The sequence below is a fragment of the Mus musculus genome, chromosome 7, assembly GCF_000001635.26.
Source record: "Mus musculus strain C57BL/6J chromosome 7, GRCm38.p6 C57BL/6J".
NCBI lineage: Eukaryota > Metazoa > Chordata > Mammalia > Rodentia > Muridae > Mus > Mus musculus.
The window spans coordinates 28,359,280-28,381,643 of NC_000073.6; the positions used below are offsets into that span (position 1 = coordinate 28,359,280).

The following is a 22,364-nucleotide window of genomic DNA, read 5'->3' on the forward strand; positions in this document are numbered from 1 at the left end:
TAACGGCCCCCAGGGAGCTCTAGGGGCCCCGTAACACACGCTGGCTTTGAACTTGCTATGTAGCCAAGGATGGCCACAAATATCTGACCTAATCTTCATTCTGCACAGATTTCAGGTATGCACTATCACACCCAGTTTTATGTAGTGCTGGGAATTGAACCTAGGACTTTGCACATGCTAAGCAAGCACTCTACCAACTGAGCTACATGGCCAACCTAAGCTACAGCAAATATTCTTAAGAGCTTTGACATTTTGGGCCACATCAGCCCTTCCCATTCATGGTGTCTGCCCATTTCCCATTACCTCAAGAAAGGCAAAACACACAGCGTTTCATAAAATTAATTAACAAAATAACCATGACCTCAGGAGGGCCATCTGTGGACACAGACTCCTGGGCTAGAAAGCTACAGCCATTTCTGGACCTGCGTCCAGGCTCTGGATGTCATAAGGATAGGTGGCACCTGGTGAAGAAAGTTCTTGAAGCTTAGGAAGCCTAATGTCCAGGCTTACATACGGAGAGCGGCATCAGGAGCCTCCTGGGCCCTGGGAAGGCCCAACGGCTCCCGGGTGAGGGGCTGCCAAGAGAGCAGGGTGGTTTAGCCGGACCTGAGCTTTGGCTGGTCGTAGCCGCCCACCACCTCCTACCTGAATACTAACTGTGGTGGCATAGCTGAGCCTCCTGGCTGGAGGGGCTGGGGGCTGGGGCTGAGGTGGTGGTGAAGGTGCCCGTGATGTGGGGGCAGAGGAGGACCAGTGACCCTGGGAGGCTACCGTGCCCTCTCCCCCAGGTCCCTGGCGCCTAGCCAAGCTCTGGCTGATGTATGAAGCTGCCAGGTACCTTGAAAGGGCAGCTGCACTGGGGCCCAGGAGCTGGCGAGTGGAGAGCGAGGGGCTATGCGGTGGGGTCAAGTCCAAAGACTCTGAGGTGGCAACACGAGAGACTAAACCCCTTGGTTTGGGTAACTCCATGGTTGTCTGAACTGGGGAAGTAATTAGGCCTTGCAGATCCTGAGAGCATCCTTGTTCAGTCAAAGGCACGGCAGCTGCTGAAACAGGGCCATCTGTGGTGTTCTGTTGGCCCAGTGAAGATAAGAGTCTGGGAGCTGGTGTGTCTGTGAGGCTGGGCTCTGGACCCAGACACTCTGGAGCGTCCTCCTGCTTGTGGGAAGACAGGGGCACTGTGGCCCTGGTGTCTGTAAGGCCTTGCAGCTGGGACACAGGGATGACCGCTGGCACCTGAACGTCTTGGGACAAAGATGGTAGAGGGTTGCATGGGATGCTGCAGTCCGGACGACCTTCCTGTGTGGGCAGAGGTAAGGCACCAGGACCCTCCATGTCTGGGAAGTCAGTTGACAATGGCAGTGGGGTGGTGGCTGGGATCTGCTGGTCAGGGCTACTTGTGCACACTGGCAAAGGGCTGACAGGCCGGCCACCAACAACAGCTAGACCCTGATCAATGCTGACGTCTCTTTGCTCGGCTCCTGGGGCCTTGTTTGGGTTCTGGCTGTCTTCATGACCTTCTTGCTTGGACAATGCCACAGTGTCTGCCTGACACTCTTGGCCAGGAAGGGAGGTGGTGGACTGAACCTGGATCTCCACACAGTTTCTATGCCCAGCTGATGGAGTGGCAGCGGGAACTTGGCTTTGGAGCTGGCTTGTATCAGGCAAGGTTGAGGCAGTTGGGACCTGGACATCTGGAGGCTCTTGCTTAGGCAAAAGGGATGTAGAGGGAACCTGTATGTTCTGGAAGTTGCTTTGCCCAGGTAAAGGGACAGGCGGTGGAATGGAGTTACTACTCAGATGGCCTTGCTTGGACAAATCTGAAACATTTAGATTCTGGCCACTCAGGTCATCTCCTTGAATACACAAAGGTGTGGCAGCTTGAACCAGAACAGCAGGGCCCAGAGGGACAGACTCCTGGGTGCAGTTCAGTGGGAAAGCCAGCTCACATACAAGCACATGTCCAAATGCAGGCAGGGCCCCTGTATGCACACAGACACACAAAAGGATCAAAAGTTAAGTATGTAGCTCAGCAGGTCACCAGCCTAGACTCCCCCAGTGAGGGGCTGGGGGTGTGGCCCAGTGGTAGAGCCCCTGCCTAGAATCCCCCAGTGAGGGGCTGGGGGCGTGTCCCTGTGGTAGAGCCCCTGCCTAGAATCCCCCAGTGAGGGGCTGGGGGCGTGGCCCAGTGGTAGAGCCCCTGTCTAGAATCCCCAGTGAGGGGCTGGGGGGCGTGGCCCAGTGGTAGAGCCCCTGCCTAGAATCCCCCAGTGAGGGGCTGGGGGCGTGGCTCAGTGGTAGAGCCCCTGCCTAGAATCCCCCAGTGAGGGGCTGGGGGCGTGGCTCAGTGGTAGAGCCCCTGCCTAGAATCCCCCAGTGAGGGGCTGGGGGCGTGGCCCAGTGGTAGAGCCCCTGCCTAGAATCCCCCAGTGAGAGGCTGGGGGCGTGGACCAGTGGTAGAGCCCCTGCCTAGAATGTGATAAAGACCCGAGGCCCTAGCACCACAGGGGGTAAAATGTTTTAGTCACCTGGTTCAGCCTCTTCCTGGGGTGGGCAAGGGGATGGCTGGGGTTGGGCCAGGACTCGAGGTCTGCGGCGGGGTGCATTGGTGGATGCCCTAGTCTCAGCTCGTTGCATCTGCTGGATACGCTCACTGTAGAGCCGAGCCAACTCTCGCACCCGCGATGCTGACCGCTCTGAATGTGGCATTCCTGTCTTCCCGCTGGTGCTGCCTCCTCTAAGATCAGAGTCCTCCAGGATGAGCAGAGGTTCTGGGAAGCCAGGCCGGGCCAGCTGCCCCTGCTCCAGAGCTTGCCAGGCACTCCGGATTTCTGAACAAGAGCGGTATTCCAGTTCTTCCGGGAATCCTTGGACCGAGGTGCCAGCCTCCCTCTGCACAGCTGAGAATGACACGCCTTCTGTGTCATCCTCCTGCCCCTCTCTGCTTTCTGAGGGGGACTCACTCAGTCTTCCTGGATTGCTCCCACTCAACAGTTCCCTCCTGGTGGCTTGAGGCTGGGCTGCCTCCTGCAGGGGTCCAGGGAGCCAGGAGCCACAGGGAAAGGAGGGGGTGGTGGCCAAGCTGGGAATGTCAGGCACAGTGGATGTGGGTGAAAGGCAGGGTACCTCAAAAACACCAGAGATATCAGAGAGACAGGGAAGGCAGGGAGCCTCAGGAATTTCTGGAAGGCTGGGCACTTCACTGGGAATGTCAGTAAGGCTGGGAATGCAGGGAATTTCAGCTGCGCTCGAACCTTCCAGCCCCTCTAAGACGTGCAGTGGGGAAGGCTCGCGTTCATCTGTCTCCAGGTCCTCCTCCTCCTCCTCTTCTGAAGACTCTCGGCTGGGCAGGGATTGGAACGGGAGGGGTTCGCTTTCAACTGGCACCCGGGAGTCTCTGGGGAACTTGGGAATGTCGTGGGTGGCTGGCTATAGTGGGCACACAAAGAAAAGCCAAGATATCAGGCCAATGGGGTGGGCAGACCGGGACCATGGTCTCTGCCTGCCCAAGTGCTTCAAAACTACTGCCATGGCCTGTCAGCTCACCCCCGAGTCCCTGAGGCCTCTCTGGTTCAGCAGTTCTAGGATCTCCTCAGTTATGGAAGTCCCCGACGGGTCCAACGTGGGAGGCCCAGCATCCTCCAGGTCTTCAGGAGGGCCAGAAGCAGACACTGGCTGCAGCTCAGATGAGGGGTGGAGCTCTCCTTCACTGCCAGCATGCTGTGAGGAGGAAGGGCGGAGAAGCAAAGGCCAGGCAGGCTCTGAGCCCCAAATGCCCAGCTCCCCTCTTGCACACTAAGTAAGTCAGGATGACCCCTCCACCACCGTATCATTTTCTTTTCTTTTCTTCATACAGGGTCTTATGTAGCCCAGAGTGGTCTTGAACTTCTAATCCTCTTAACTTCTCACCAAGGTAGCCTAGCTTCACCACAACCCCCCTTATAAAATAAGGTGTTTCTGGGATGGAACTCAAGGACTCCTGCATCATACAGGATATTCTACCACTGTCATTTCACGCCCATTCCCCCCCCCTCCAAAAAAAAAAAAAAAAAAAAAAAAAAAAAAAACCTCTTGAGAGACAGGGTTTTACTCTATAGCCTGAACTGGCTTAGAACTCAGTATGTAGACCAGGCTAGGCTGGGCCTGAACTCTAGAGATCGCCCCGCCTTTGCCTCCCATTAAAGACCTGGATTTTGCCAGGATTAAAGATGTGTGTGGTACCACACTACACCTGACCTCCTGACCTGCTAGCCCTTTTGTATTTTTATTTTCACTTGTTTGGTTTTCTTGAGACAGGGTTTCTCTGTATAGCCCTGTCTGTCCTGGAACTCACTCTGTAGACTAGGCTGGCCTCAAACTCTCAGAGATCTGCCTGCCCCTTTCTTATCTTTTTTTTTAAAGAATTATATTCATCTACTTTATGTTTATGAGTACACTGTAGCTGTCTTCAGACGCACCAGAAGACAGCATCAGATCCCATTACAGATGGTTGTAAGTCACCATGTGGTTGCTGGGATTTGAACTCAGGACCTCTGTAGAAGCAGTCAGATGCTCTTAACTGAGCCATCTTTCCAGCCCTCTTTTTTTTTTTATCTTGAGACGGGAATTCACCTATGCAGCTTCAAACTTCTGATCCTCCTGTTTCGGTTTCCAACATAGTTTGAATTGCAGGCATCTGCCAGGACACCTGGCTTAAGGCCCCCTCTCCCCGCTTTGAGAGTCTCATATAGTCTAGGCTAGCCTAGAACATGCTTGTAGTCAAGGATAACTGACCTCCAAGTCCTCCTGCCTCTATCTTCTGTGTGCTGGGCTTCCAGGCTTGTGCCAGCACATCTGGCTTTATGTGCTGCTAAGGGCTCAAACCTAGAGTTCTGTGCATGCTGGGTAAGCACGGAACTAACTCTGCTATGTCCCCAGGCCTTTAACCCATGCTTATTCTGACCCAGGGTTGTATAATTTCCCGTCTCCACCAGAGCTGGGGATTTAGGTGCCCAGGCTCCGACAGGGGCCTTTCTTACCTTGACTTGAGGCTTATCTGGGGATGGAGAAGAAGAGAAGAGACAAGAACAAGACACAGGAGTAAATTATTCCCAGTGACTGATCAGCTGCCCCCTTCGTCCCCTCCCAACCACTCCCAGGCATCCCTGGAAAGAGACATGGACAGACTGACAGACACAGACCAGTCACTAACCATTCTGGGGAAAAATGACATAAGCTTCCTTTGCTGGCTCTGGGGGAAGGAAAAAGGATGTCAGGAGGCCAGGCCATTGGCTCCCTGGGTCCCCTTCAAGTGGTGGGTACTCACCAGACTGCCTGCGGCCACGGCGACTGCCAGAAAGTCTTGGAGATGGAGCTGTGGGAGGAAAGGTCAGAACTCAGTGTGAGCACAGCCCCTCAGCCTTGGGAGATGGGCTGGGGTCTGAACCCACATTCTGTTTCGATTACCTGGGTTTCTTCTGCCGGGGGTAAAACCTGGAGCATCTCGAGGTCGGGGAGAGTCCAGTGGGGATGTTGGGGGTTCTGGGATATGTTTGCTCTTTGGAGCACCTGTGGCGAGAGTTGGGGGACTGTCTACTTTCTTGGAAACATTTCCTCTCTTGGCATAGGCTCACAGGCAGCCCTAGCCCCCGGACTCACAATGTAGGCTGTTTTCCAAGAGAACTTGCTTTGCCTGAAAGACAGAGAGGTGGAGAAGTGTTGGACGGATAGGGTTGGGAGGGCAGATGCTGAGAATCAACCATTCCCAGGAACAAATGGCTGCTTCTGATGCCAGGCTGGTGCCTGGCAGTTCTTGCCCACAACCCCACAGTGGAGTGTTACTGTCCCTCCAAGAGATGAAATGGAAGGCTGGCAATCACAACGCAAGATCGTGCTGGATTCCAAAGCCAGAAAGCAGAACTCTGCATGTTTAGCCATCAGGGAGCACAAGAGTCCCACTGGTATTACTCAAGGGTCTGCTGCGGAGACTGGCTCTCAAGGCCACTTTTTGGGCAGGTCCATACCTTGGCAGGGATGGAAGCCGGGTGGTTCTCAAAGAAGAGGCGCTGGAGACAGTGGATCCACAGCCGTTTCTCTTCCTGGTTCTTGGCCTGGGGTCAGGTAGATGGAGGTGAGGGGTTCTGGGTTCTGAGCTGAAGCGGGAATGGGGTCAGCCCAGCGCACCCTCTGTATACCTGGAACAGGTGTCTGTGCTTGGGGATGGTCAGGTCTGACACCTTAAATCCTAAGGGGTCCCGCGGAGTCTCGCTTACGCTGAGGTTACAGCACTGAGGAGGGCAGAGAGGGCAGGAAGCTGAGCGCGTCCTGCACAGGCGCCCTTCAGAAAATACCGGGGCTCCCATCTGCCACAAAGACGCTTCCCACCAGCTGTTTTGCCTCTTAATCCATCACTGATTCTGGTCACTCTCTTACCAGACTCCTCCCTCCTTTCATGAAGATACACTCCCTCCTCTTTCTGACTCCCACTAAGAGACTTTCCTCGAATTTTTAAATGATGCCCAAGTCTATCTCTTTCAGGTATTCTGACTGACTACGTCCTAAAACTTGATCTGCAGGTCAGGCTGGCCTCAAACTCACAGACATCCACCTGCCTCGAGTGTTGGGATTAAAGGCATGTGCCACCACCACCAAGCCCCTACCAACATTTTTCAAAAGTCTGAGACTCACTATGTAGCTCAGGCTGGCCTCAGAGTACTAATTCTGTTTTAGCTTTTCCAAGGCTGGGGTTATAGTCATGATAACCACACAGCGGGTTTCCCCCACCCCCTTTTGTTTTTGAACTCAGATCTCACATCTCCTCAGTTGGCCTCGGTAAGCTGTAGTAGAGGAGGATGACCAGGGACTCCCAGAAGGACAGAATCCTGTCTGTCTTTATCAAGTGCTGGGATACCAGGCGTGCACTGGCACAACTGGTTTATTCTGGGTTAGGGATGGAACACGGGGTTCTGTTCATGTGAGACTCTAACCACTGAACCACCCCTGCTAGCTCATGGCTCCTGCGTGCTTTTTTGTTTGTTTGTTTGTTTGTTTTTCTGAGACAGGGTTTCTCTGTGCAGCCTTGGCTGTCCTAGAACTCACTTTGTAGACCAGGCTGGCCTCGAACTCAGAAATCTGCCTGCCTCTGCCTCCCAAGCGCTGGGATCAAGGGTGTGTGCCACCTCTCCTGGTTTCCTGCATATTTTTTAATTCCTGAAAAACTGCTGGCTAAATATGATGACACACACCTGTAGACTTAGGACTTGGGAGTCTGAGGCAGGAGAATTAAAGCAAGTCTGAAGTTAGCACGGCCTGCATAGCAAGTTCCAGGCATCGAGGCTGGAAGGAGGCTTAGTGGGGCAGAAGCACTGTGTGCCTCCTGAAGACTGGAGTTCAGCACCCCATCTCCCCTTCCTGTTTCCACAGGCGGCAGGACAGAACTGAACGGAGAGCTCTCCCTACCACCCCTTCCTCGCACACATGCAAGTAAAATAACGTGTGGGCATCACATGTGGCTCTGTCTGCCCGTCTGGGCTTGCTGCCTTTGCTTTCTCACATTCTAAAGTCCTCTCTCGTCTTTAACCCCAGCACTCGGGAGGCAGAGGTACTGTGTGTTTGTTAGAGGCCATGCACAGCTATACGAGACCATGTCACGTGTATCTGGGAGATAGGCTATGGGCATGTGGGTCCATGTGTCCCTGGAAGCCAGAGGCTCTGGACCCCCTATAGTTGGAGTTTAGTGGTTTCGAGCAATCTAATACAAACACTAGGATCAAATCTGGATGCTCTACAAGAGCTCTCTCTCCAGCCCTTACATTTCTATCTATTTTACGTGTGTATGGGGCATGTATGCATCACCAAGTGGCCAGTGGAGGTCAGCGGACAAGTTTGTGGCATCTTCACACACTGGTTCCTGTGGCCACCAGCTACGCTCACTGTTGCTTTTTTGGCTGGGTTTTGAGACAGGGTCTGGCTCTCTTTGTAGTCCTAGTTACCCTAGAACCTGGAGATCAGTGTGCCCTCCTGAGACAGGATCTCACTACATAACCTACGCTGGCCTTGAGCTCACCTGTCGGTCTTACTGGCCTCAGGCTTTTACTTCAACCCCCCTGCCTCCCCAGTGAGCTACCATGCCCTACTTCTAGCCGTTAATGTTGTTTTAATCAGGCTGCCCGGGACTGGTCTTGAACCTTTTCTGTAGCCCAGGTTAGTCTTGAACTTTTGGTCTTGTCTCAGCCTTCCCAGTAACTGGAATCAAAGGTCAAATGTCACTGGGCGCAGCTAAATATGGTCCTTGGAAGCCAGTCTGTCCCCTTTCGGGAACTCAGGGGAACATACATTAGTTCTGACTCTCTGAGCCAGACCCCACTCTATACTCACAAAGATGTGGCCCTTGTAGGTGTATTCAGGCCCCCGACGCTTGGCAACCAGCAGCATCCGGGAGAACAAGAAGAGGAGGCGCTCACCCCCACGAAGCCTGGGGCCTCCCCCGCCTCCCCCTCGGAAAGTGCCTTCCAGTACTAGCTCTCCAAAGGCGCTGAGCTCCGGGCCAGTCCAGCCACCCAGCCTCCGCTGCACTTCCTGCTGGGACCACATCAGGCATAGAGACAGGCCCAGGTTGGTGGCACACATATACAAGCCAAAACAGAGGCGTTAGTGACCGGGACACACTGAGCAACATCCCCCAGCTCAGGTGCCCCAGCCCACCCCGGGGGCCACCTGCAGGCGTGCAGCATGCTCTTGCTTGCGCTTCATGTCATTGATGTACCAGGCCACTGCAGTCATGGATACAATGGCTTCCTCCACCATCTCTCGCCCTCCACTGTCTGGGCCCTCTGCCCAGTGCTTGCCCAGTTCCTGACAGTCATCCAGCAGGGTAGAAGGATGGGGGAGAAAAAGAGAAAAGAGGAGTGAGACAGGAGGCAGAGCAACATGAAAGGGGAGGGGCAGACCACAGACAGTCAGGGTACCAGGGGTGGCTGTTAGACCCAACCATGCCCCCTCTCCACAAGCCAGGCCTCAGGGGCACAGCTGACCTGCAGCAGGAGATGGTACTTCAGGATGCGCTGAACAGGCTTCAGCAAGAAGCTCTGCAGAGGCAGGGAGTGACGGAGCTGGGCCTGACGCTCCTGTAGCCACAGAGTGGCTGGCGGGGACACTGACAGCTCTCGGAGCAGGGCCAGGGAGCTGGGGGGCACAGCATAGATCAGTGGTGGCTGGCACTCCAGCAGGCAGGGCTGGGAGGAGGTGGCCAGGGTCAGGGATGATCAGGTCAGGGTAGTTAAGGAGGCCAGTGACTATCAAGGTCTAGAAGGGGCTGCCCCTGGGCACAGGGTTGGGGGCGGTAAAGGGTAGGGGGTAGTGGTTTGGCACATTGGCTCGTGGGAATACCCGGGGGCCAAACAGGGACTCCCTTTGCCTCACCTTGGGTAGTTCATGCAGTACAATGTATAGATGTCAAAATCTTCGCTCTGTGGGGACATGGGAGTCAGCACCACCTAGATCCCCATGGCCCCATGAATCCCGGCCCAGCGTCCGTCCCCCAGCCTCAAGCTGTCCTACTCACTCTTTGCACGAAGCACTCGGCGATGCCCCCTGCACTGCTGCAGCCTTCCAAGTCCTCCAGGAGCTCACTGTGGGCGGGCAAAGGGGAAGGTAAAGGGCTTGCCTGCCCCCCTGTCCCATGACAAGACTCCAGAGGGCAACAGACAGGTAGGAAGGAGCCTCAGATGGCTACCCCAGAAATTCTGCCTCCTCACGGCTTCGTACTATTCAGCCTGATAACCCTGGCATGGCTGGCATGTCGTGACCTAGGGAGTGACACCACAGCCCTGGGAAAGGGGGTGTTGGTAATGCCCAACTAACTTAGGCAGCTTAGAATGTGTTGTAAGCCAGGGAGTGGTGGCACTATCCTGTGATCTCAGCTATTTGGGAGGCAAGGAAGGGGGACAGAGAGTTCAAGATCACTGTGGGCTACTTAGTGAGATTCTGGTCTTAAAGCAGCAGCAGCAGCAGCAGCAGCAGCAGCAGCAGCAACAGCAACAACAACAACAACAACAGAGAAGAGCTGAAGACATAGCTCTGGACGCTGAGGCAGGAGGATCTCAATTTTGAGGCCAGCTTGAACCACACCAGGAGACCCTAGGTGTGGTCGTACATGCCCGTAATTCCAGCACTGGAGAAGTGAGGGCAGGATAATGAGCTCTGTATCTTCATCCACCGAGCAAACTCCAAGCCTTGTTAGGAGAGGCTCTGTTTGTCTCAAATAATAAGACAAATTTAAAAAGCTTCTCTTTTACTGGGTGGTTGGTGGCGCACACCTTTAATCCCAGCATAACAGAAAGCAGAGGCAGGCAGATCTCTTGAGTCTGAGGCCAGCCTGGTGCACAGAGTGAGTTCTAGGGCAGCCAGGGCTACACAGAAAGACCATGTCTTGACAGCTCCATTCCCCCTAAAAGAGCTTCTCTTGGGATTCTGAGATGCTACACTTGGGCCCCAGTGTCTTCTTCACTAGGGCAAACAACCAACTAGGTTTGTCCAGAGCTCAGGGTGTCCTAGGCTCACAGAAGTGCAGTAGTAATTTGGGACTGGACATTCAGACTGGAGGTCTGAGAGCCCAACATGGCATCTGTATGGTTCTATACTTCTTCCCACGCTAGGTCCTCACTGTCCCCATCATGTCACCACACTTCCCATGCCAGCCCACACAAGGCCACTGACTAAGAGGCACTCAGGCTAGTGTTAGGCCACAGCCCCTCCCCTGCCACAGCAGCCAGTCCCCTTGTGGTCCCCTTCCTGTCCCTCACCTGCTAAACTCATAGATGTCCTCGATGTTGGCAAACAGTGTGCCCACCTGCTCCATGTTCAGCCCCAGGGCCCTGCCATCCATCAGAGGGCCTAGGTAGTCCTGTGGGGATGACTGGTTACAGAAGCCGAGGGCCTGGCTTGGGTCCCCACTGTCTTCAGGTACCTGCCCACCTCACCTCCACGATGCTGCGAAGGTCGCGAACATACGCCCGCTCTGTCTCCACAATCTCCCTGGCCACTCGTTCCAGCCTGGAGGGTTTCACCGAACCCTGGATTCCCACAGGCAACAGGTGCAGGCGTATGGGGGGCTCCGGTAGGGGCTCTGGCCTGGAGGCTGAGCAGGCTGGAGATGGGTCCCCCTCGGAGCCCACAGTGCTCAACGAAGTGGAGCTGCCAGAACCCCTTGGAGAAGCCATGGTGGTGGCTGCCTGCGCTGCTGAGGTAGGGAGCAAGTGGTCAGGGCTTCCCAGACACACGGTCTTACGGTCCCCATGGTCACCCACACTCAGGTGACAGTCCCCACAGGTCTCTGCTCCACTCCTCTACTTCTCCAGTCTGATTCAGTACCTATCAATGCTCCTTCCTCTCTGGGACCTAAACCTCCAGTGCTTTTATTCACATCTTCCATCAACCACACCTATCGTTGTGAATCTGCCCAACTGACCTTGTCACTCACATAAGCACAGGCCCTTTATGTTCAAGTCCAAATTCCTCACACGCACGGGGCCCCATCTAATGCAGCCATGGTAGAACCCTTCACCCAGTTCCCTTTCCACCACTCAGCTCTCAACAGCCCCCCACCTCTTCACACTCAACTTTGTCCAGTTACTTAAAGGTGCAGCTGTGAGCCTCTGCACATACTGCTCCCTGCATGCAGAATTCTTCTTTGAGTCCAACTCCTTTCTCCTGAATTCTCAGCTTAGCAGTCTCCTCCGTGGTGACAGGGCTGGGCTATGTTGGCCATGCTCAGCACTAGGCCAGCTATAGAGGGATGCTCATTGTCCTGAAGGAAGGGACAAATGCCCACAGGCTCCACCTGTCTGGGCTGCTCACCTGTTGGAGTGTCACTCACTGCTGCGCAGTCGCAAACTTCACCTTGGTGGCCACACCCGAGCCTAAGGCTGGGTTTGGGCAGGCTCAATCCCCGGGCTCCCTCGGGCATGATTGAGTGGCACAACTCCGACCTACAGAAGAGACCCACTTCTTGGGAACTAGACTTCACCGGTCTCTCGGCCGCTCCTACTCACAGATAGGGTGCTGGAAGCTGATCTAAACTCAAGGAGGGGCCCCAAGAAGATACAAAGTGACAGGAAGAAGGGGCTGAGAATACAAGCCAAAGATGGAAAAAGGTTGAGACAAAGAACGAAGACAGCAAAAGTGCCTGAGTCTGCAAGTCCCATCTGTCTGGGGGCCCCCCTCCCAAGGCTCAGGGATCCTGGGAACTCTCAGGCTCAGGCTGAAGCTGAGGGCGAGGGGCAGGGCTGGGAAAAACCGTGGGCGGGAGAGGCCGCGGGGTCCCAGGGGAGGGCGGAGGCTGGGGGACCGGATGCCAGGGTCCTACAGACTGTTCCTTACCCCGCCCAAGACGGCGTACTGGGGCGCTGGCCCCGAGTCCTCCACCCAGCTCCAGTCGGTCCCTCGGCGCCCCAACCGCGGTCCCCACCGTTGGATTCTCCCCTGTGCAGTTGCAGCCCCCAACTCCAGCCGGCGCCTCCGCTACCCCCCGCCGGCACGCCCCCTCATTGTTCCGCTTCGGCGCCGCCCCCTCCCCCAGCCCCGGGCCCCTCGCTCCCCTCACCTCCCGGGGAGCCACGGGCCTTGGGGTCGGGAGTCCCGCGCGTCTGGACCGTAACGCGCGATCCCTGGGGAGGCTCACAACCCAGACTTAAGGTCGTGAACTTGGGGTTCTCGGACTCCAGAATCCGGGGAGAGTTGGGATCCGGAGTCCGAAGTCTCGGTGTTCTAAATAGAAGATGCTGCAACCCTCTACTCGAGTCTCAGACCAGGGCGCTGGGGACCCAAACTCCTCAGTCTTCTAGGTAGGGCTGTGTGTTGTCGGGAGCACCGGGATTCCAGAGTTTCCAGAACCCGAGGGGCAGGAGTGAAGTCACCTCCGGGAGGGACCGCAAGGACTGGCTAACTCCTCGGTCTCCTGGAGGTGATGGATGCTGCAGCCCTAAGTCGAGGCGCGAGGTCCTGTCCCCAAGTGGCTCCAGGAGGGGGTCTTGGACTCAGAGTTGGGACCCCGTGGGAAGGATGCACGGCCACAGATCCTACGGTCTTCGAAGCCGGGTACGGGACGGGCCTCCAGCCTCGGGGCTGACTTCCCGAGCCCCGGGCTCCTCCAGGAGGGGGCGCTGGACATCAGAGGTCCCGGCCCCTCTGCGGGAGCCGGGACTTGCGGGTCTCTTAAAACGCGGGACAGAGTTCCCGGACGCCTGGGCCCAAGACTATGAACGCCTCGGGCTCCGGGATGAGTGTCCTGGGGCTCTGGGGGCAGCGGCAACGCCGCATCTGGGGCGGGGAGAGTCGGGTCCCAGATGTGGGGCGGGGGGCGGCCGCCCAAGGCTTCTCCTCCCCTTTGCCGCCGCCGCGGCTCACATCCTGTTCCCGCCTGCTGGGGGGAGGGGCCGCCTTCCGGCACGCCCTCCCGTAAAGGCTTTTAAAATCCCCGCCCCCTACTCTGAATAATTGCAAGCAAGCGGTTCCAACGGCGAGTCACCGCCCACATTCCAAGAGCCTAGAGCCGGGAGGACTTTTTACCTTTTACAGCAAGGGCCCAGGAGGCGTGAGAATCTGGAATAGTCTCACACTCTTGTTCTTATTGGTCGATCGGCGGGCTTTATATTTGCATATGCAATGTTGGGCCGAGCCGTTCAACAAAGTCCTGCGACTACAACTGACTGAAGGACTTTGTGGCGCGAGGGTGCGGCCGGAGCTCCAGTGGCGCAATCGGTTAGCGCGCGGTACTTATATGTCAGTGCTAGGCGTAAGCGATGCCGAGGTTGTGAGTTCGATCCTCACCTGGAGCACTTCTTTTTTTAACTCATCTACCTCTTTTCTGGTGTTCTCTCATCAGTTTAGAAGTCTTCACATTTTATAATTTCAATCAAATGTTTTGGCTTGTTTGAGACAGGGTCTCACCATGTAACTCTCTGGCTGGTCTGGAAGTCATTATGTAGACCGGGCTGGCCTCGAACTCACAGAGAGCGCCTGCCACTGCCTCTGCCTCTGCCTCTGCCTCCCTAGTACTGGTATTAAAGACGTGCGTCACTGTACCCGGAAACTACAGAATTTTTGAAGAATGAACATTTCTTTGTGAATTTTTTGCAATGGTCTGTGGAACAGTCCCAAAGTTGCAGTTTCTATTCTGGTCGCCAGAGGGCAATAACGTCTCTTATTAGATGGCCTGGGCGTCAGATAAAATCCAAATCTCAGATCCCAGGGATGGATGGATGCTTACAACACACTCTTTATGGATATTTGTCTTCTACAGGTTTCTGAACAGATTTTTTTTTTTTTTTTTTTTTTTTTTACTGACCACTCACTAGGAACTGTATCCTCTGTCTCTGAGGACTTGACTTTTTACTAAGGAGACTGAGTACTGAAAGTCTACGAATTAAGTACTTTTTTTTAAAATTTGACTTTCCCTATGTTACCCAGACTGGCCTAAACTCCTGGCTCCCTCACCATCTGGGAGTGTAACTGTATCGTTAGATTAGCTACTGATAAGTATGGATAAGTAGGGTGGGATGCAGATTATCATAGCTGTCATGGATGGACTGTTTTTATTTTATGTGTATGGGTGTTTGGCCTGCAAGTGTGTCTGTGTACCATGTTCATGCTTGGTGTCCAAAGAGACTGGAGGAGGGCGGCAGATCCCCTGGAACTGCAGTTTCAGAGGGTTATGGTGCAGGGAATCAAACCAGGTGCTCTGTCAGAGCCGCCAGTGTTCTTAACTGCTGATCCATCTCTCCGGCCCCAGGGGAGATCTTTGAACAGACAGACACCTGGAGGAGGGGAAGGAGCCATGGGAACACCAGAGAGATGTTCCAGATAACACTCTAAGGCTGAAGATGGGTGTGTTCGTGGAGCAGGTGAGAAGAGGTGGGGGTGTGGAGATGCAGGCTGTTGGCTGTGGTGAGGATTTTGACCTTTGTGATTTGCCTCTGGTGTTCTAACAAGCTTCCGGGAGCAACTTACTACACAGGTCCTTTTAGAACTGGATACTAGTAAGGTGGGCTTTCGATGAGAGGGCCCTGGAGGCTGGAGTGAGCTGTAGTCTTGGCTGTGTCTCCGGAGCAGGTCTAAGGGGCTGGTGTCACAGCATTCCTAGTGTCCAAGGAGGCCAGGAGAGGACTCTGGATCCTGTGAAATTGGAGTTGTCACCTGTCATGTGGGTTCTTTGCAAGAGAAGCAAGCCCATTCTCTTAATCTCTCAGCCATCTGTCCAGGACCTGGAGAGGTTATATACTTAGACCAGGATTTTTTTGTTGTTGGTGGTGGGTTTTTTGTTTGTTTGTTTGTTCTTGGTTTTTTGAGACAGGGTTTCTCTGTATAGCCCTGAGCCCTGGCTGTCCTGGAACTCACTCTATAGACCAGGCTGGCCTCGAACTCAGAAATCTGCCTGCCTCTGCCTCCCAAGTGCTGGGATTAAAGGTCACTACTGCCGGGCTAGACCAGGGTTTTGCAGACGCTGAGCAGGCACTCTGTACTTAGCTACACCCCCAGCCCATGGTGAGTGAGTGAGTGAGTGAGTGTGTGTGTGTGTGTGGTGTGTGTGTGTGTGTGTGTGTGTGTGCACGTGGAACATGAGACTTTTTTTTTTTTTTTTAAGTTTTCGAGACAGGGTTTCTCTGTGTAGCCTTGGCAGTCCTGGAACTCAGTCTGGCCTGGAACTCAGAAATTTGCTTGCCTCTGCCTCCCAAGCGCGCCACCACGACCGGCTAACGAGAGACTTTTTTTTTAATTATTCTTTTTTTTCTTTATTTTGTTTATGAGTATACTGTCACTGTCCTCAGACACATCAGATTCCCATTGCTGTGGTTGTGAGCCACCATGTGGTTACTGGGAATTGAACTCGGGACCTCTGGAAGAGCAGTCAGTGCTCTTAACCACTGAGCCATCTCTCCAGCCCCCGAGAGACTTTTTAAAAGGCACCAGTGCCAGGGTAGTAGCTGTGTGCTTCTGTTTTCTAGTGTCCCTCCGTTTCTTCCTCTCAATGTCCAGTGCTTGCTTCTTACCTCTACCTTCCGGGTGCCTCGGGGAATTTTGAGTTTGTTTCCCTCACCCACCCCTGTTCTACATACCAGGGCCCGAGCTCGGTCTCACAAGGGAGGCAGTTTCCTGGGAGAGGAGATCAAAGGTCAGCAGAATGGAGTGAAAGAGAGGCAGGGTGAGAGGAAGAGTGAGGTTAAGAGTATACAGTTAGGAGGGAAGCAAAGGGTCTAGCAGGGAGGGCTACAGTGGGAGCTCATTTCAAAAACAAGCGGAACAAAAGTCTCAGGGGCTAAGAGACAGAGGGGAAACGGGGAGGAGCTACAGCAGTGGGTGGGAGGAGATGGGGAGAAGAAGAAAGAAAAGAGGAGGGCGGAGAGGGAGGAGGCTGCGAGGAGGGGAAGAAGCGGAGGAAAACGAAGAGGGGCGGGGCGCGGGCCCTGACGCGGGCAGCTTCCGGGCGCGGCCCGCCCAGCCTAGGCTGGCTGCCGTCGCGTCCTTTTTCCTTGTATGGTCGGACGACGAGGCTGCCCTACTCCTGCGCCCCGCGAGCCGAACCAGACGAAGTTCCGGAAATGCCCGATCGGGGTCTGCAGATGCTCGAATTCTGGCCAAGACTCTTAAAGTGTCTGGAGACTCCCAAGTTGCCTGGTGCGGGGGGCCGGAGATTCCAAATGGAGCCTAGAATTCTCACACGTCTTTAAAGCCTCTGTCCCAAACCGGGAGGGTTCATATCTATAATCCTAAACATTCATAGGGTTGAGGCTGGAGGATTGCCAGGAGTTGCTCGGGGTTCATAAGGATACCCAGTCTTCCCTTTTTCCCTGCCCTCCCCTACAAACAAACAAAAAGTCCATAAAGGGTGAGAGGGCTCAGCAAGTAAATGCGCTTGCCACGAAGGCATAAGACCTAGTTAGATCCCGGGACCCACTTTGTGGAAGAGACCCGATTCTTGACTAACACTACACATTTACAAGTCAGGCATGGTGATCTGAGCTTGTTATCCCAGCAGGAGGTTGCTGAGAGTTCAGATAAGTTTGAGCTAGGGTCGACTTTATTTAAAAAAAAAGTTAAACTAAAAAAAGTCCTCTATCAAGTCCGCCCAAGCTGTCTGCGCAGGGTTCAGAGTCCCCTAGGGCCCCCGGCTTTGGGTGACCCCTGACCCTGGCCGCCTGGGCTCGCCTTCCCGCACATTCCGTCCTCGCCGCCCCGCCCCACCCCGCCCTCCTTCCTTGGCCCTGTGGGGACGGAAACATCCCGTTCCTGCCCGAGCTGGGTCAAGAGCCGGAGGGACAGGACCAGAGCACCCCTTACGCCAGAACTAGCTCTCCTTGTTCCTACTGGGTGACCTCATCTCGCCACGCCTCCTCAGGTGAACACCCGGGCTGGTAACGTCACTTCCTGCCAGGTAAGCGCCCCCAGGCAGCACTGCTCACGGAAAGGTCTGGAGGTCAGTTTACCCACCATCACAAGGCTGTGAGCCGCGAAAAAGACAAATTTCATCTCAGTTCACACTCAAGATTTTATTTAAAAATTCCAACCCCCCCCAAAAAATAGACTTGTACGGTAGCAATATATTAATATATTATAGCATATACTTAATACAGTATCAGTTTTAACATTACAAAAAGAAAAACGGAGTAGACGACCCAATATATATAAATACTATAAAATCTTAATACAATAAATAAAGTCGTCATAAATAAAGGGCCCACTGGTTGGGGGAGAAGGGATTTGGCAATGGCTTTGGCTATTTGCTTTAGGAGGGAAATTTGAGCACCAGGATTCTCAGGAGAGGCTTCGACCACCGGACACTGAACTTCAGGGTCTAGTAAAAATTAGGATAGTATTGTGGGAGCCGGCTCTTCACAGCACTTAAGATTCCAGGAGACCAGAGTTGCAGAGGGGCTGGTGCATACCTGTAACCCCAGAACTTGGAAAAGGCTAAGGCAGGATTATATTGAGTTCAAAGCCAGCCTGGGGTACCATAATAAGCTCCTATCTCAAAAACAACAGAAGACTTGGGGCCTGGAAGACCAACTGTCAACTGTCTCCCTCAAACATCTTAGGTACCCTAGGAACGGATCCACCCAAACACTGAATTTGCAAACTAGGGACCTGCCCCAGCCCAGCACCAGGGAAATGGGTTATTGCATCTTGGAATGTCCAGAAGATGGGACTTATTAACTTAGAGGAGTGCCCCAGGTCCCCACAGCAATGAGCAGTCCCTGCCCTCTCTTTGAGATCTAGCTGATCCATACTGGGTAGGTAGGCACTTGTCACTCAGAGACAGAGATACGATTGAAGATGGGGAGACGCCTTGGGGGTGCAGGGGTCTGGGGAGGCCCAAACACCCCTGCCTCAAAGACAGGTGAGTCTGACCCCCCCAGGCTGCTGCCGCTGCTGGCGTAGTCATCAGGATCGGATCCCAGAGAGTGGGCAGATGGGCTCCGAGCCAGGCCACCCAAGGGCCCCCAGATGGTGCTGGGGGTAGTAGACCTTCGGCAGGAGGGGCAACAGGCCTGGTTAGGGTCTCTTCGAGTCACAGGGGTCCCAGGGGCAGCAGAGAAGGCAGAAGGGGAAAGTGGAAGATCCCCAGGGGGCGGTGGGGAGCTGGAAGGCGAAAAGGAACAAGAGGACAGGGAAGGGCCAGAAAAGCCTGGAGGTGGCGGCGAGCTTCTGCGGCCTGAGGGCAAGCCGGAGAAGCTGATGCTTTGTCGCAGCACATGGGGCTGGCCAGGGAGAGCTAGGTCCTCGGTGGGGTTGTGGATGAAGTGGCATCGAGAGCCATAGGGGCAGCGGCCCTGGAGGTAGAACTTGTGGCAGAGTTCCGTTTTGTACTTGGGGTGGCGATTGGCTTGGCGAAGTTCACCCAGGCCGTGAGCAAACTGGCACTTGGCCCCGTAGCGACAACGCCCGCTTTCTGAGTAGGTCCGACAGAGCTCGGTCTTGTATCGAGAGGAGGTGGTGGGAGTTGCAGTAGGCGAAGTAGGTGAGGGTGACAGCTCAGGGCCTGGGCGGGGAGCCAAAGGTGCAAAACCAGGGGGTGGGGGTACCCAGCCACAGCTTCGGCCCTCCACCAGGCTAGTGGAGCGGCCAGTCAGGCGAGAGGTGACCCCAGACGGGATGGAGTCCGAGTTTATGTTCCAAAGTCCTCCGAGGGATTCGGTTCCTCCGTGGTCGGATGACAGGTCATGGCTCATCGACTGGAGGCTCTGAGAGGAACAGGGTTCGGTTAGGCCACCAGAAAAGGTAAGGTGACGTCGCCCCGCCCCTGTTGTAAAGCACTTCACGAGCTTGCCAGTCCGGTTTGTGGGTTCTCGGCCTGAGCCCCACCCGGCTCACACAAACTCCAGGGAGAACCTGACTACAGAGATTTGAGTGTTTCCACATGACTGAAGGTAATCCAGAAGGATCTAGGAAGCCCAGTATCCCCGATCGAGAGAGGGTTCCCCCCCAAATCAAAGCACACTGCTGCTCGCCAACTTTGGGCCTCTAGGACTCCCCCCCCCCCCATATGACCGCCCACCGGGCGCTCGTTTCACAACTTGAAGGAGCCGGCCAAAGCTGACCCAGGAGGCCAGATCTCTCTAGAACTCTTACCCTGTCAACTCCCCCCCTACCTCAACCTTAGCACCTGCTTGGCCACCAAACCGCGCCATGGGCAGCGAAGGGCACTAGACAGGTGTGATGCCGCTTCCGCCCTACGCGAGTGACAGCAGTGTGCCAGCTTTTCGTCCCAAGGGGATCGCCGGTATCTGGACCGAGGCGCTAGGCTCGCTGGCTCCCTCTCTCATTTCCAGCCAGCCAGGGCTAGTCTGAGAAGGTACGGAGGCGTCCCGGGCCTAAGTTTGGTGCGTCGGGGATCCCGGGATGCTGTCTAACAGGTACTCACCTCGTAGATGGCAGAGAGATCCATGGTGGCGCGAATGGCCTTGGTGAAGAGACCGACTGTCGGTTCGCAGAAGTCAGGCTGTGGCCCGCAGCAGGAGCTTTCTCCTTTTATGGGGCGGCCTGGGGGCGTGGCCACTAGAGCTTCCGGGACGCGCCCCCGCGGCGTAGCTCGGCCGGCCTGGTACTAGGCCCCTTCCGCCTATCTGCTGGTTAGCATGCAAAATGTGCCTGAACTTGGCCCTCCCGCAGCTCCGGCCCCTCTCGGGGGGTAGTAGGGAGGGTTGTGTACGACCAACTGGAGGTGATGGTAGCGGGGCGTCCTAGTGTTTTTCAGAGGTGGAAGGCAGTCGGGAAGAGAACTGGGGCAGAAGTGGGGGCAGGGCTCTAGGGACAATTGACAAGGGCAGAGACTGAGGGCGTGTGCGTGTGAGACAGACGGGGGCGGGGAGAGACAAGTTGGAAGAGACAGAGATGGCCAGAAGCCGAGAGAAAAACAAAGAGACAGTGAGAGACATTCACAAGTAGGATCTGCTGGTTTAGGACTGTGATTCCGGCCCCTCAGGGAGGCTGAGGCAGGAGACTGGTAGTTCAAGGCCTGGCTCCACTATACAGTGGGTTCTAGGGCAGCTTGAGTAACTTGGTGAGACCCTTTTCTTAGGAAGTAAAAAGATGCCAGATCACTGATGGCCCAAACTTTTAATTTCAGCACTTGGAAGGCAGAAGCAGACGGATTTCTATGAGTTCGAGGCTAGCCTGGTCTACAGAGTGAGTTCCAGAACAGCCAGGACTACACACAGAAACCCTGTCTTTTTTGTTTGTTTGTTGTTTTTGTTTTTCGAGACAGGGTTTCTCTGTATAGCTCTGGCTGTCCTGGAACTCACTTTGTAGACCAGGCTGGCCTTGAACTCAGAAATCCGCCTGCCTCTGCCTCCGGAGTGCTGGGATCAAAGGCGTGTGTCACCATGCTCGGCTGAGAAACCCTGTCTTGAAAAACAAAACAAAAGACAAGACAGTGGCATATGGTTGTAATCTTGGCATTTGGAGGTGGAGGAAGGGGGATCAGGCGTTCAATGTCAGACTAAGCTATTGATTGAGTTCCAGGTCCTACTTTTAAAAAAAAAAAAAAAAAAAAAGAGAAACCACGAAGGTAAGGAGGAAGTAAAACGAAGTCTCAGCGACTTGGTATGTACTCCTTAGAGCCAACCCTATTATAGAAAGAAAAAAAGATGACATTTACAAAGTGGGGAGACAGTAAGACAGGGAGAGGGGACTGGGAAACAAATCTAGGCGAGGAAGTGGGTTACAGAAAGATAGAAAGGCGAAATAAAAACTTAAACCTGAAGGCACAGAACCTGTAAGACAGTTGGTCCAGGTAGGGACCGCTCTGAGCTGTAGCTCAGCAGTGCCCTTCCAACCCCCTAGTCTAGCATGGCTGGATAGCACATTTACCCAAGCTGCAGTTTAAATTAAGAGGTTTTGCTTCCGAAAACTCAAGGTTGGAACAGCTTACGTCTTTTATTAGGGAGGAAGCTCTGCTCTATTGAAAGAATGGGCCACCTTCAACGTTGAATGGGTTTCTAGTAATGCAAGCAGTCTTAACTCAACTCTCTGGAGATCTGTAAGGTTTTTGCTTTTCAGTCGGTCTCCTTAGCCGGCTTGGAACTTGCGATCCTCCAGTCTCCACCACCCAAGTAGTGTTAGGATTACAGGCATGGCCGCCACACCCAAGTCAAAAGTGTTATTTCAAGGATATCTCCAGTGAAAAAGAGTTCTTGTGTATGGGGGTTATCATTGCCAGGAGTGTAATTACCATGCTGGGAAGTTCTCACACGGTGCGTTGCGTATCGAGGTAGGGAGATTCTGCCAGGCTACTTACTGGCTTGCCTCATAGGAGAGGGGGTTGGGGGGAATCCCTGGTGCAGCGCTTTCTGGGGCCAAGGGGCCTTCCTGGGCTGGTCCCGTGAGCAGGGCGGGCCATAGGCTGCTGTGGCACGGTTGCGGCCTCCCGCTCGCCCGTGACTCACTCGCTTAGGGCGGGGGAGGGGGGGCTTCCTGGAAGCCGTGACGAGGACGCTCAGCCCGGACGCTTGGGTTCCTTCTCTTGTAACCAGGGTTCCAGTCTGTTGTAAACAGTCTCGAGGACAACGGGAAAAGAAGGGAAGGAGGGGCACAAAAACTTGCCTCCCGCCCAGTTTACAAATCCCTGAGCCAGCCAATTTTAGGACCAAACGCAAAAAGCGAGGGTTGGGGTGGGGCATGTCGGGGTTTTTTGGAGGCCAGCAGGGACTGGATCATGGAGGAGTAATTCCAGTTTCGATTCCCTGGAGACTGGGAACCTTTTGCCATTCCTGACTCAGCCTGGCCCCCTCCTCTATCTGCTGAGTCACTGGGATTAAAGCTTGGATGCCTGGTATTGGGCTACTCTCTAAAGGATGCGGGCGTTGGGGATAGAAGACGGTTTAAGCAGGACA

At 54.6% G+C, this 22,364-nt stretch overlaps 2 protein-coding genes and 1 non-coding gene across 12 annotated transcripts; 1 reads left to right on the forward strand and 2 right to left on the reverse strand.

Annotated features, from left to right (window-relative positions):
- Positions 1-323: 323 nt before the first annotated feature.
- On the reverse strand, positions 324-13,402 carry Plekhg2 (pleckstrin homology domain containing, family G (with RhoGef domain) member 2). 10 transcript variants are annotated; one of them, XM_006539441.3, is made up of 19 exons: positions 12,581-13,402; positions 11,836-11,966; positions 11,599-11,763; positions 10,959-11,218; positions 10,782-10,882; positions 9,542-9,608; positions 9,400-9,446; positions 9,012-9,162; positions 8,695-8,832; positions 8,356-8,556; positions 6,174-6,266; positions 6,003-6,089; positions 5,638-5,671; positions 5,446-5,547; positions 5,192-5,353; positions 5,019-5,035; positions 3,547-3,720; positions 2,529-3,429; positions 324-1,982 (listed from the first exon to the last, which is right to left on the reverse strand). In XM_006539441.3, exons 4-19 carry the CDS (start codon positions 11,196-11,198, stop codon positions 526-528), a joined length of 3,972 nt encoding a protein of 1,323 aa, XP_006539504.1. In that variant the 5' UTR covers positions 11,199-11,218; positions 11,599-11,763; positions 11,836-11,966; positions 12,581-13,402; the 3' UTR covers positions 324-525. The 10 variants fall into 10 exon arrangements, with proteins under 10 accessions (XP_006539504.1, XP_030097801.1, XP_006539500.1 ...); XM_030241941.1 differs by having other exon boundaries at positions 10,959-11,215; positions 12,581-13,122; NM_001083912.1 differs by lacking the exon at positions 11,599-11,763 and having other exon boundaries at positions 325-1,982; positions 5,192-5,230; positions 5,306-5,353; positions 10,959-11,215; positions 12,581-13,383.
- A 317-nt stretch (positions 13,403-13,719) lies between these two features.
- Positions 13,720-13,814, forward strand: n-TIaat16. The gene is made up of 2 exons: positions 13,720-13,757; positions 13,779-13,814. It is a non-coding gene; the product is annotated as a tRNA-Ile (tRNA).
- A 3,690-nt stretch (positions 13,815-17,504) lies between these two features.
- Positions 17,505-19,949, reverse strand: Zfp36 (zinc finger protein 36). Its single transcript, NM_011756.4, has 2 exons — positions 19,895-19,949; positions 17,505-19,214 (listed from the first exon to the last, which is right to left on the reverse strand). Exons 1-2 carry the CDS (start codon positions 19,916-19,918, stop codon positions 18,279-18,281), a joined length of 960 nt encoding a protein of 319 aa, NP_035886.1. The 5' UTR covers positions 19,919-19,949; the 3' UTR covers positions 17,505-18,278.
- Between the last annotated feature and the right edge of the window lie 2,415 nt (positions 19,950-22,364).